Below are 12,464 nucleotides of genomic sequence, written 5' to 3'. Positions count from 1 at the left end.
CTTCAGACATTTCACCATCAATGTAGAAGGGCACTGGAAACAGAGGGCTACAGGGCTGCAGAACACTCTTCTATCCATGGTAAGCCAACATGATACCTGAGTCTCTGTTCTGAATGCCTACAGTGTCTGTTCTGTTGAAGACACTAGTACAGTATATTGGTTAAGAGTTAAGTAACAGATGGATCCCCAACCTTTTTCACCCTGCGGATCGGCTGGGGAAGGCAGGGCACCCCCTGCGCTTATGTGTATGTGTGAACGAGTATGCTCACATGCATGCGCAAATGGCGGCACGGTGCTTGTGCGGGTGCATGGGCACTCATGCACAAACAGCAGGGTGGCTCTCGCACAAGCACAATGGAGCATGCGTGCATGCGCAAATCAGCTATGTGGGGGTGAGTGCGTGCGGAGGGGTGTGGAAGGTCTGTCTCCATAGCCTGGTCTGGCTCAGGCCATGGACCGGCATCGAGCTGCGGACTGGGGTTTGGGGACTTCCGAAGTAACATATCACACAGAATGAAGTTCCAGAGTCAGCTGGCTGAGTTTTGTGGCTGTATTACTTTAAAATGCAAGTAGAGACTGTATACCCAAATCAAGAAAAAAAAATCACTGCATTTAGAATACTAGCAAGGTGTGGGGGGAGTATAATACAATTCTCTCCCTAATACAGTACCTGGTGTATCTGCAGCCATGGGGTTCCTCCAAGTGATGAAGAATTACAAAAAAAGAAACCCAAGTTGTATAAGTTGGTACAGCCTGGAATCCTGTCATCTTGTCTGCTTAACTTATTCTAAAATGTTTGCAGAATTTGAGCAAGGAGACCCCCTCCTCCTCTGACTGCCTGAACATCACCTCTGTCAGGAATCGTTCGTTGCCCAGAGGAAACCACACTGTTTTACTCCTGTCGCCTGTCCTCTGTCTTCCTTCCTTGGAATTCAAGCTAGCAAGCATAGATACCATCAGGCCATCAAGGCATTAATGCAGGCACGAGAAACATGCAGCCCTCTATTGCTTCACTACAACTTGTATTAATGCTCACCACTGCCTAAGCTGTCTAGGGATGATGTGATCTGCAGCCCAGTAATATCTATAGCACCATATTATTCTCCACTCCAACATTAAAAACACTGAAACTTGCTTAACTCCAAAAAACAAAAAATTGGTGGAACCATGATCATGCAGATAATTTCTTCCTTCCCTTCCAAGAGGAAAGGGGTTAGAACTCACTCTCTTTCCATTTTTGGTGAAGAATATCTGGGCTGTCTGAACTTCAAAAGACACTGGCTCAATTCCACAGCCAATCCGGTCCCCAGAGCTGCATTTTGTCCCAAACTGACGACCCTTCAGTCGGCCGTTGTAAAGTCTGAAAGAGAAAATGCACAGGTTGAACTTGAAAAGAACTTCAAATGGATAGAAAGTGTATTGAATTTTCTGTGGATAGAAAGTGTCAGGAGATCAGCCAAACCATATTGTCAGCCCTGGTATGACATACAATACCCGTGCATCTGAAGTTGTGACAGTAAGGGGGTCTTATAAGAGGAAAACACTCTGATGCTTTACAGTAGGTCACACCTGTTTCCTTGCTAAAGGAGAAAACCTCCTAGTGGAAATCTACTGTATGTCAATAAGATCTATGTCAATAAAGATAAAAGATAAGGAAACTTTAAAAAAATTAATATGGGGATGGTATGCAACACCAGTGAAACGTAATCAATTAATGATCAATTTACTTGTAACATTCAGGTTAAGCTATCTAATAAAGATGAGTTTATAGATATACAGGGAGAATTTATTGATTTTGTTCCAAGAAAGGGGAAAGAACAACATGTTATATATGAGTCTGTACCATTTTGGAAAGGGAAGGGGGATTTTGAAAGGTAAATGGTTCAAGTGGTTACTCTCTAAAGGCCCTGGGGATGAGGTGCATCATGTATGTAGTCTGTCTTTTGCTATAAGTTTAAGTCTATTAGATCCTTTATTTTTATTTTAAAAATAAAAATAGAAGGGCCAAAAAAAGTTTGTAATGCTGAAAAGCTTGGAAATTAAATTTTTAAAAAGCCTATGGCCCCAAACATCCTCGGTGGGTGGAAATTACATCTAGATAAGGCATAATTCTTCACTTGCCACCTATTTAATATCTCTTGGATTAAGATCTAAGACTGAGCCACTTAGTTTGTCAAACGAGAAGAGCACCTGTCTTCCCTGAAGACAGGGGCAGATTCAAATTCCAGAATCTCCAGGTAAGATTGTGAAGCAATTCTATCGGTAACTCTGAAGAGCCACTGCCAATCAATAGTGTATGACTTGTCTAAAGCAACTTTTTTTGTGTTAGCATGACCCTTCAGATGTAGGGGGGTTGGTGGTAAAACAGAAATGTACATCATAATGTGTGAACACTGCAAATGTGCATAGTTTACAGAGCGTATCTGCTGAAAACGTGCCCCCAGTTCCCATGCATGTGTGTGTGTGTTTTCTTTCACCCACTGCACGAACTCACACAAACATGTGAAACAGTAATGCATGCTGTCTTTATACATGACACTGCACCATGAATTCTTTCCAGGGCTGCAATGTTCAATCAGCTAAATGGAATTAAAAGTATTCTGAGCCACAGCATACCATGTATGAATGGTAGATATGGTTTAAAAATGTCTTAATTGTTTTGATTATAAGAACTTATACCACCTCTTCTTTCTCATATTCAGGAGAATGCCAGCAGTGCCATGGGAGCATCATATGAAACAATGGTGCCCATCTTCAAGTCCTCAGATAACGCCGAACTACAACATCCATAATTTCAAGCCAAGATGGACAGTGGTTGGACAGAACAAGTTTGTAGTCTAACATCTGAGGACTGAAGGTGGACAATCGATGACCTATGGCCAAAGAACATGTGTAATTGTTCTCCATCTCACAAGCAATAGCTATTCATGGGCAAGCCTACTTAAATCAACCAAAATTTCTCTAATGGGTTGGCAGTCCCACTTTTTTGCTACACAATCACCTAGGAAAAAAAAATAGACACACGGGAGGGTTGCTGTTAAGAATGTGCAAGATGACTCGTTAACTCACTTGCCATCATCAGCATGGTAGGCAACTGAATCTGGCAGCCATCCAGGCTGGTGGTCCAGGCTATAGTATTGAGGGACCAGCCCCACTGCAATGGTCCCCCGAACACCGCTGTCCACAATTGATACCTAGAAGAAGTTACAAAACAAATGAATGTACTGAGATATCTTATGTAATGGCACTTCGTATACTACAGTAGCACTGCCAACCAGCAAGCAAGGCTGCTTTGCTAAACAACATAAAAAGGTGCTTGGTGTTGCTTATGTGCAGTTGTAGGAACAGAACTGGCACCATACAGAGGCCAAGGATCAACATGAAAGTGAAAAATGTCATTACAGATGTTATTTTAGCACAGCAATTAAAAGATTCAACTGTGAGAGAAGAAATGTCCTGTATAAGACTAACCCTTGCCAGGGATGGGGACTTAAGTCGGAGGAGAACACATTCTATTTTTATTTGCTGTCAAGCCGGACTTATGTCGCACCAGTAACTCAACTCAGACTTGACTAGTTTTTTTCCCCTTTCTTTTCAATGACTTGGATTCAACTCACAACTCAGAACCCACACACCTGGTCCCTTCTTTTCTAGGGAAAAAGCTTGTTTTTAACAGGGACTCAAGACTTGGTGCTTGGTACCAAAGACTTGGACACAAAGACTTGTCACTATCCCTGACCTTTGCTATGGACTTTGGAGGGGATTCAGGCAAGGTGCCAAATTCTTAGTCTCATTCCCTCCCCCCTCCCGCTATTTTGGCTACAATACTGATCTCTTGTAAGCATTTGTTGTAGTGTTAATGGTATACGGCACATGAAGTGCTTTAAGAGCCATTAAATAATAGAGAAACTCTACACAACTGGATGCCCTTTGGACATTTAGGGCTACAAATTTCTTCTGCAAATACTGGTCAGGCTGACTGGGCAGGGTTGGGGGTGAACTAGATTTGGAAAAGCCCAATATAAATGCAAAGCAGCATTATTTATTATGGAATATTTAACTTCAAAGGACTCTCCTTCTAAAGTTTCTCTGCTATCCACAGTCACAAGCCACAAACCTCTCCATCATGAATATCCAGAGAATTGGCCAAATGGCTATTCAATACTGTTTGGCTACATAAGGATCTACAATCTAAAAATAAGTTACACACTTGTATTATATATGTGTCCGTATGTACATCTACCTGAACATAAATGCTATCCTACTCTTATATCACTTCTTAAAGTGTTTACATCACATAAGAGACTGACCGTCCTCATTATTCTAAGCATTCATCAGAAGTACTGAGGTGAGAACCAAGACTTTGAGCTGCTCTTTTCAGAGTTTCTTTTTCAGTTCATAGTACCAGATCACTCCCAGAGCTTGACTACATGGGAATCATATGGAATAGTTTCATTCAAGTATCTTTCTGCACCAGCACTGGCCTCTTGCACACATGGTCAACCCCTTCCTTCCAATTATGCAAAGGGATATTCATGAGCACTTTCCACAAATAGAAGACCTCCTTCTTTGCAATGGTGCGACATGCGACTTGCACAACTGCAGGCCAAAAGTCGGCAGGGCAAATGTGGTTGCTCCCCCCAAACAGCACACGTATGCACCACATCTGCCAGCAGGATTCTGGCACAAAAACGGAATGGGGTAGATTCGTTTTAATCTCCAAGCCATGGCCTCAAACTACTGAACACACCATGACATAACACCATATTGCCAGAAATTCTTTGGTCATTTCAAAACATTTCAACCTTGCACGGCTGGTGTTTAATTGACTTCTGATTTTATCTCTTCTGCATCTGCGCAACTACTATCACATTATTGGTAACAGGGATGAGGAGAGTTTGCTCACTAAGATCACCACACTGAAGTAGGCATAGCAGCTAATTTTATTTATTTATTTGTTGGATTTCTATCCCACCCATCTAGACCAAAGGTCTACTTTGGATGGTTAACATATTAAAAAATAAAATAAAACCAATAAGCATATATTATAAATCCAAGGTGGCAAAAGTATAAGAAATTAAGATGCGGCAAGAGCTAATGCAGATACAAGGGGGTGCTGATAAGTATTGAACTTTTCCCAGAAAAAAATTGAGCTAGAAAGCTATAAATTGAGGGTGTATTGGCCAATTTGTCTGTATTCAATGCTGCAAAAATCAACTACCTATGATTTTAACTTATCTTTAATGTTCAGGTCCAAAGTGAAAATGGCAGCACCTCCAGAAAAGTTCAATGTGGAAGAAAATAGGATCATAACCAAATTCCTGTTTCTCCAAGGGAAAGGTGCAAAGCAGATCCATGATGAAATGTCACAAACTATGGCTGACAGTGGCCCTTCATATGGAACAGTTAAACGTTGGCTTGTCATTTTAAAAACTGGCCATTTCGGTGTTGAATGTGAGAAACTCAGTGGAAGGCCTGTTTCTGTCTCTGTGCCTGCAAATGTGAAAGCCATCCATGACATGATCATGGAGGACCACCGAATATCAGCCAAAAGTATTGCTATATATCTGAGAATATCACGTGAGAGAGTTGGTACCATTATCCACAATGACTTGAAAATGAGAAAGCTGGCAGCAAAGTGGATCCCCAAACTTTTCGACAACTGAACAAAAGAGGAAACTTGTGGAGTCATTGATGGCTTTTTTGGAACATTTTGCAAGAAATGAGTCAGATTTCCTGGGCAAACTGGTAACTGGTGATGAGACATGGATCTACTGTTATGATCCTGAGACAAAAGAACAGTCTAAGGAATGGAGGCACAGTGGTTCCCCAGGCCAAAGAAGTTCCGAGTGCAAAGGTCGGTGCAAAAACAAATGGCAACAGTTTTTTGGGATAAGAAGCGAGTTCTGCTGGTGGATTACCTCCAACAGGGTTCAACCATCAGTGCAAAATACTACTGTGTTTTACTGACGAAGTTGAGGCAAAACATCAAGGAAAAATGTCGAGGAAAGCTCTCCAAAGGTGTCATCCTGTTGCATGACAATGCCGCATCACACACTATAGGTGAAACAATGGCAAAACTGACGTCCTTGGGCTTTCAAGTGATGCCCCATGCACCCTATTCTCCTGACCTGGCTCCTTCTGACTATTATCTGTTCCCCAAACTCAAAAAACAACTAAAGGGACAATGATTTGGGAATGTTCTGGAGGCAACTAATGCTGTTAATGAGTGGTTACACCAGCAGTCAGAATAATTTTATTTGCAGGGGCTTAAGAAGCTGCAGGACAGATGTTGCAAGTGCATTGGCTTCCTGGGGGGAATATGTAGAACAATGTGGCAGTTACAGCTTCCTAGTTCATTTTTTTATGGGAAAGGCTCAATACTTATCAGCACCCCCTCGTAATCCTATACCCCAACCCCTTGCTTCATGCAGGAATTTTATAACTCGAGTACCTACAACAGACAACCATCCTTACATAGCTTCAGTGAAGAAGTCTCCCATCCAAGGGAGCCCATCCGTTTGCTAATGGGTGCCATGTTTAGGAAGATTCCTTAGCACTCAGCTACAATGTGCTTTCCTCCCATTTCCACAAATTAATTCCAACTCTTCTCTCTGCCAGCCAAAAGAAAAAGACTGGCCCAAGGAACAAAATGTCTCAGTCAAGGAGAGCCCCTGATGACAGCATTTTGAGACCCCCCCCCCCGCTACAAACCATTTCCAAAGAAGGATTCAGAAACAACAGAGAGTCAAGACAGTTACCTCAAAATAATTGTCATCTTTGGTCAGTGGGTGACGAGCAACATAGCATCCAACCTCCCCAGAGTTTCCATGGTAGCTGCAGAAAAGATTCAAAGTCAGGTTATCTAATTTCCATCCACACCAGCTAACAAATTTATATGGAAGAATAAACAAGGAAGAGAATGACCAGGAGATCTGGCCACTGTGGAATATTCAAGCCTCCTGTAGTTGTCTCCCGCCAGGTACCACACCATTGTCACTTTTTTCCCCCATGACATTAAGCTGGCCAGAGAGAGCTTCAGGATGGAATTGCTGAGATACTATAGCAGGATACAAAGAACCTCGATGTTTGGTTTTCAAGGGTGTGTACACTTAAAACTAACCAACAGGATTAATCAGTCCTGCATTCAACTTAACCTTCAATTTGTTAATCAAATAAGGAAAGGGGGGGGGAGCTGATGGACTAGGAACAGGTTAATCATTTTCCTTATCCCAGATAGTATAAACCTGGGATGGGCAGTGTCTGTTCTGTTATCCTCCAGGGGAGTGGTATTCTTCAGACTACTGCTAAAAGTGTATTTTGTCACACGTCCCAATTCCTTCATAAGCATTCCAGCTTTGTGACAACCCTGGCACCATTAGAGATAGAGGCATCCCAGTTACAGAATAAATGTACATATGCACAACCTGACATGTATGTGTGAGTCTGAAATGCATTGCACAGATTTGTCACTTCATTCCATAAATCTTATCAAAAAGTATACACAAGGATTAAGCACTGTTTCTGAAACAAACACAAAAGTTCTAAATACCCTGAAAGTTAGATACAGAATAGTACTGTATTCATACAATAGGGGAAAGGGGTTTAAGTTTGGGTTTCCATAGACTGGAAAGCATGCTTGTTTTAAACTTTTGATAAAAAGTTCCACTGAGGTCCCTTTAAGAACCCCAGTTCTTCACTACAATGAATCACCTTAATATGTCTCCATCAACAAGGATATGTTTGAATCTCTCTCGATAACGAACCGCGCGTACTTCTCGGATCTCTCTGATTCTCCTCCTCCAGTTGAGAAATCGGTAGTGCAGGTTTAAATCATCCATTATGGCTGTAATGATCTACCTGTGAAAGAAGTCCACAATTTTTAAAAAATATATCTATACTATGAAGCAGATGCTATAAGAGAAGACCAGGACAATCTAGGAATACCAAGCTTTGACATATTAAAAGCAGGGTGACCCTTACATTTGGTCAGGAAACTTACCCTCTAGAGAGAAGCAGCTTCTGAATCAGAAAAGTCAGGACAGCAAAGATATTCAGACCCCAACAGTCCCGAGGTTTACAGCATAAAAGCACCAGTTTTTGCCCAGTTGCTTCAGTCACTGACGCAAGCTGAATTCCTCTGTTTAGCACTAAGCCATGTTAATGCTCCCTAGACAACAGTGGCGAGCAGCTGTGGCCCTCAAGAAATTTTTGGCCTGCAACTCCCACCAGTTCTAACCATCACAGACAATGAGGAGGGATTATAGCTGTTACAACCACACCTTGACCACCCTTGCTTCGCAGAATAAAAGGCCAAAAATATAAACTTGCATGACTCAGTTATTTGCTTCACAACTCAATTCCCCACTTCATAGATACCTTGGGGAGCAGACTCCCACCTGACACTCCATTAGGGCACTGGGCTCCAACCCTTCCCTTGCAACAGTCTCCAAATGTCCTACAATTCCCACAGCATGGCCCTGCCGAGAGATGATGGATGTTGCAATCCAATACCTCTGAAGCATATTATGTGGGGATGGTAGTTTCAGGGTTATCCAGGTTTTCTTTCTCCCTCATAACAGTGACCCAGTGTCTGAAAGCCTGTTCTATAACTTACACCGTGTAAGACTAACGATGTCATCAACTGGGGCCATTTTTCGGAAATAAAACATTTCCAATACACCACCACCATCACTAAAATTCCCAAGGCTCCAAATTAATCTCTTTCATGGTGGACACGCCATTGGGAACTACAGAAGAGGGAGAGAGCTATAATTTCTAAAAATCACAGAGATTACATTTATATCAAGTGTCAGTTCTTAGAAATAGACTTCCTGTAGCTTCCAATGGTCTCCCCATGACAAAATGAGATTCTCTGTGAGCCTTGGGAACTAGGGATTTCTAAAAAATCTGCGCAGGCGATCCATCATCAGCCTTATGTAGCATAACTTGCAGAATTTCAGACAGTGCTAAACTTTTTGTGAACTACTCTCTTTTTTAAAAATTGCAATTATTGTTGTTGTTATGTGCTGTCAAGTCCTACCTGATTTCGTAGTAACCTTCTGAATTAAAGATCTCCAGAACATCCTACTGTTAACAGGTCTGTTTAAGTCTTGCAAATGAAAGCTCATGGCTTCCTTTATTGAGCCAATCCACTCCATGTTTAGACTTCCTTTTTTCTTACGATCTTCCACTTTTCCTAGCATTACTCTTTTTTTCCACTGGGTCTTGCTTTCTCATGATACATCCAAAGTCAAATAATCTGTTGAATGGTTTCAGGTTCTGTCAAGAGTTCAAGCTTGATTTGATCTAGCCCTCAGTTTTGTACCTTTCTGGCAATTCATAAACTCCTCTCCAACAACCACATTATTAGTAGCCCCTTTAGACCTTCTTGATGGAAAAGGGAATAGAACACGTCAGAAATCAATCAGATACACACACTCTTGTGAGGTAGGTTACACTGGGGCCACATGTCAAAGCCACTCAAATGACCTTCATGGCAGAGTAAAGATTTTAATCCACTCTTCCCAATTCAAATTTAACACCCTGTCTACTTACTTCTTTACTTCCTTTCCCTTCTTTAACTCATCTGTCGTTTTAAACTGAAATGTTACCCAGCCCCAAGACACTCTGGGCATCTCAGTTAAATGATTACAGAGACCAAAGCACTTCCTGATCCACCTTGAATATCCCTCCCGACAATCCCTGTACAGTATTGTCTTCCCCTGCAATCAGCCATAATGACTCCACAACCTACAGCGGCCTTCTCAACACTGTGCCCTCCAGATAAGGATATCTTCAATTGTAGCCGGCACTGATACCTTAGCTAGCTAAGGATGATGGGAATTGTAGTCCCAGATTCCATGAGAAGACACCGTTGTGGCGGGGTCAGGTGGCTCAAAGCAAACCCAACATCCTAGCCACTGTGAGGTAGTGGCCAGAATACAAAGCATGGGAATAAAACCATTAGGTTCATTTGCAAAACCCCCCCAAAAAAACCCACCGGGCCATGAAATTCACCAGCAAACACTGGTCACCCCAGACATTCTCTTCTCTTCTCTCCCCTCCCTTAACCCACCTCAGAGTTGTTGTGAAACCAGAAGGACTATTTTGAGGCTCAGGAGGAGAAGCAAAATGGCAGGAATGAAAAGGAAGCACCTGCCTTTCATCCTACCCTTCCCCCCTCTCCTCCTATTCTAGGGTGTAAAACGCGGGGACTAGAGTCGTAGCCGTAAAAACTAGGTGTTGTTTTTTCCCTTCTTCTTCTTCTTCCTCCAGTCCCAGGGCTGAGGCATGGAAGAGGTGGAGTGACATCAGCAAGGCAGTGCTCCTGAGAACGTGCAGAATGCTCGCCCCTTTCCACCGCACACGTCCGGGGCTTCCAGGCCAAGGGTTTCTGAAGCTCTTCCATTGGGGGGACCCTTCTCCCCCCCCCCATGAATTACCTGCCCTCAGGTCCGGCGGGACAAATGCCAAGGTACTCCCCCCTCCTAACCTTAAAGAAGAGTCCCTAAAATGACCCCCCCTCCCGCCAACCCTAGGCTAGGCTCCCCGCCCCTCCCGTGTCCGTTGCCCTCTTTCCCACCCGCATTCCCACGCTCCCCCTTACCCTCAGAGGCCCCCGCTCTCCCTCCATGGGCCCCGCCCCTCCGCAGCCTCCCTTCCTCGCCTCTTGCTCCAAGTCCAGCTCCTTCTCGGCTTAACTTGAGGCCGGCCAGCTCACATCCGGGCACCCGGCGCTTGAAGCTCCTCCTTTCCTCCCCGCCCATTCCCGCTCCTTCCCCTTAGACTCCGGGGATCCGCGAAATCACGTTGCAAGGCCCCGCCCCGCTTGCGGACAGCCAGCCAATGGTGAAGCGAGCAGGGCGTGGCTTCCTGGTCGCTTGGTGTGATCGAGAGGGAAGGTGAATGAGGGACGTCGCGCTCCAGAGATGAATGGGGAGAATGCGTGACGCCATTCTGGGAGAGCGGAAGGTTCGGACGGCAACCGCGACTGTGACGTCATGGCGGGGAGGTTGGGAAGAAACAGCCCGAAGGCGCTGAAGCTCTCTGTAGTGGATGGCGGACTGATCGATTCAATAGACCAGTTTTCTTGTAAATGAATAGTCTAATCTCTTTTTCCTGAGGCTTTACAGTGCAGATCTGTATGGCAGACTGGCAGTGACCTAGACGTGTCTACTCAGAATTAAGCTCCCAAGTTCAAAGGACTCACTCCTTGGTGTGTGTGGCAGGGGTGAGCAACCTTTGGCCCTCCAGATGCGTTCGTCTACAGCTCCCATCAGGCCTGTCCAGCAAGGCCAATGGTAAAGGATTGTTAAAAAAATTGTGGCATATGGGTTTCCTGCTCCTTGGAAGAGCCCTGCGGAACTGTGGTCCTGTGTAGAGGCGAAGGGTGGGGGGTAGGGGCCTTCAGCACTTTCAGTAAAGTTGTGTGCTAGATCCAGGAAGAACATGATGGGAAACTGCCTTTGTATCAATAGAACTGCAGAAGCAGGCGATACCAGAGATGAATGGGAAGGATGTGTGATGCCATTCTGGATGGGTGGAACGTTCAAGCTTTGCAGGCTTTCCGTGCTAACATATTTCATCTTCTGCAGGCAGTTTCAAAAGTTTCTTGGCATGTTTGTTTCAGTATATGCCAGGTAAGCATTCTTGAGCACCATGCAAATAGTTTGTCAGATGGGTAGGTGGAAATTCCCCCTCAAGTAGCACTTTGGACTTGAAGATCTTCATGCTGGTACAAGCCTGATGAAGTGTCATTCATCCACGAAAGTCTACGTATGATATGATGATTTTTAGAGCTTTATAATAGTATTGCCTATTTTTGCATTTGTATTTTATATGGAAGTATATGAAGGTGCCAAAGTTTGAATCTGGGATTCTTTACAATGAAAAATACAATTGTTGAGGTGCTGTTACTGACTTGTTGCTTAAATTTGCTCATAGACTAAGATCAGTGCATACTTTTCTCAGAGTGAACCCTACTGAACCCAGTATGAATTATTTCTAAATAAATAAATAACAGGCTGCAGGATCTGGGAAGTATTGCAGACAGAAATGCTTTCTAGTTCTCAGTGTACATATATTGTATTAGGGTGTGATCCTAAATGAAATTACTGGGGTTAGGATCAGATTAACATTCGGTATAGAAATATACCAAAGTGTCCAAGAGCAACTTAAAGACTAACAGATAACAAGAGCTAACAATAATAGTGTGACCTCTCATAGACCATTAGATGTAATTCCAGCAGATTCCAGACAAAAAATAAAATTTAGAGATTTCCTAGTTACGGTAGTTATACAACAGATTGCAGCACTTTTTCCAGAGGCTGCAAAAGCTTGCACATCTGCACTGCCTTGAGAAGGGGTTGGAGCAATCACCATGCACCAGCATGCTTTGTGCTGTCTTTTATGGGCTGTCTGAAGGTAATGAGGATAGCTAAATTACAGATTATAGATGCAGA

At 43.4% G+C, this 12,464-nt stretch overlaps 1 protein-coding gene across 2 annotated transcripts in view; it reads right to left on the bottom strand.

Annotated features, from left to right (window-relative positions):
- SPRYD3 (SPRY domain containing 3) overlaps positions 1 to 10,793 on the bottom strand; it is a 57,443-nt gene extending 46,650 nt beyond the window's left edge. Inside the window, exons 1-5 of one of the 2 annotated variants that reach the window (XM_020778785.3) lie at positions 10,670 to 10,793; positions 7,714 to 7,860; positions 6,762 to 6,837; positions 3,070 to 3,194; positions 1,225 to 1,360 (exon numbers count right to left, since the gene is read on the bottom strand). In XM_020778785.3, the coding sequence (XP_020634444.2) occupies positions 1,225 to 1,360; positions 3,070 to 3,194; positions 6,762 to 6,837; positions 7,714 to 7,841 (465 nt within the window). In that variant the 5' untranslated portion in view covers positions 7,842 to 7,860; positions 10,670 to 10,793. Of the gene's footprint in view, positions 1 to 1,224; positions 1,361 to 3,069; positions 3,195 to 6,761; positions 6,838 to 7,713; positions 7,861 to 10,609 lie in introns of both variants that reach the window. The other variant, XM_020778778.3, reaches the window with a different exon arrangement.
- Between the last annotated feature and the right edge of the window lie 1,671 nt (positions 10,794 to 12,464).

This window comes from Pogona vitticeps, chromosome 2, assembly GCF_051106095.1.
Source record: "Pogona vitticeps strain Pit_001003342236 chromosome 2, PviZW2.1, whole genome shotgun sequence".
Classification (NCBI taxonomy): domain Eukaryota; kingdom Metazoa; phylum Chordata; class Lepidosauria; order Squamata; family Agamidae; genus Pogona; species Pogona vitticeps.
This window is presented reverse-complemented; position numbering and strand designations above follow the sequence as displayed.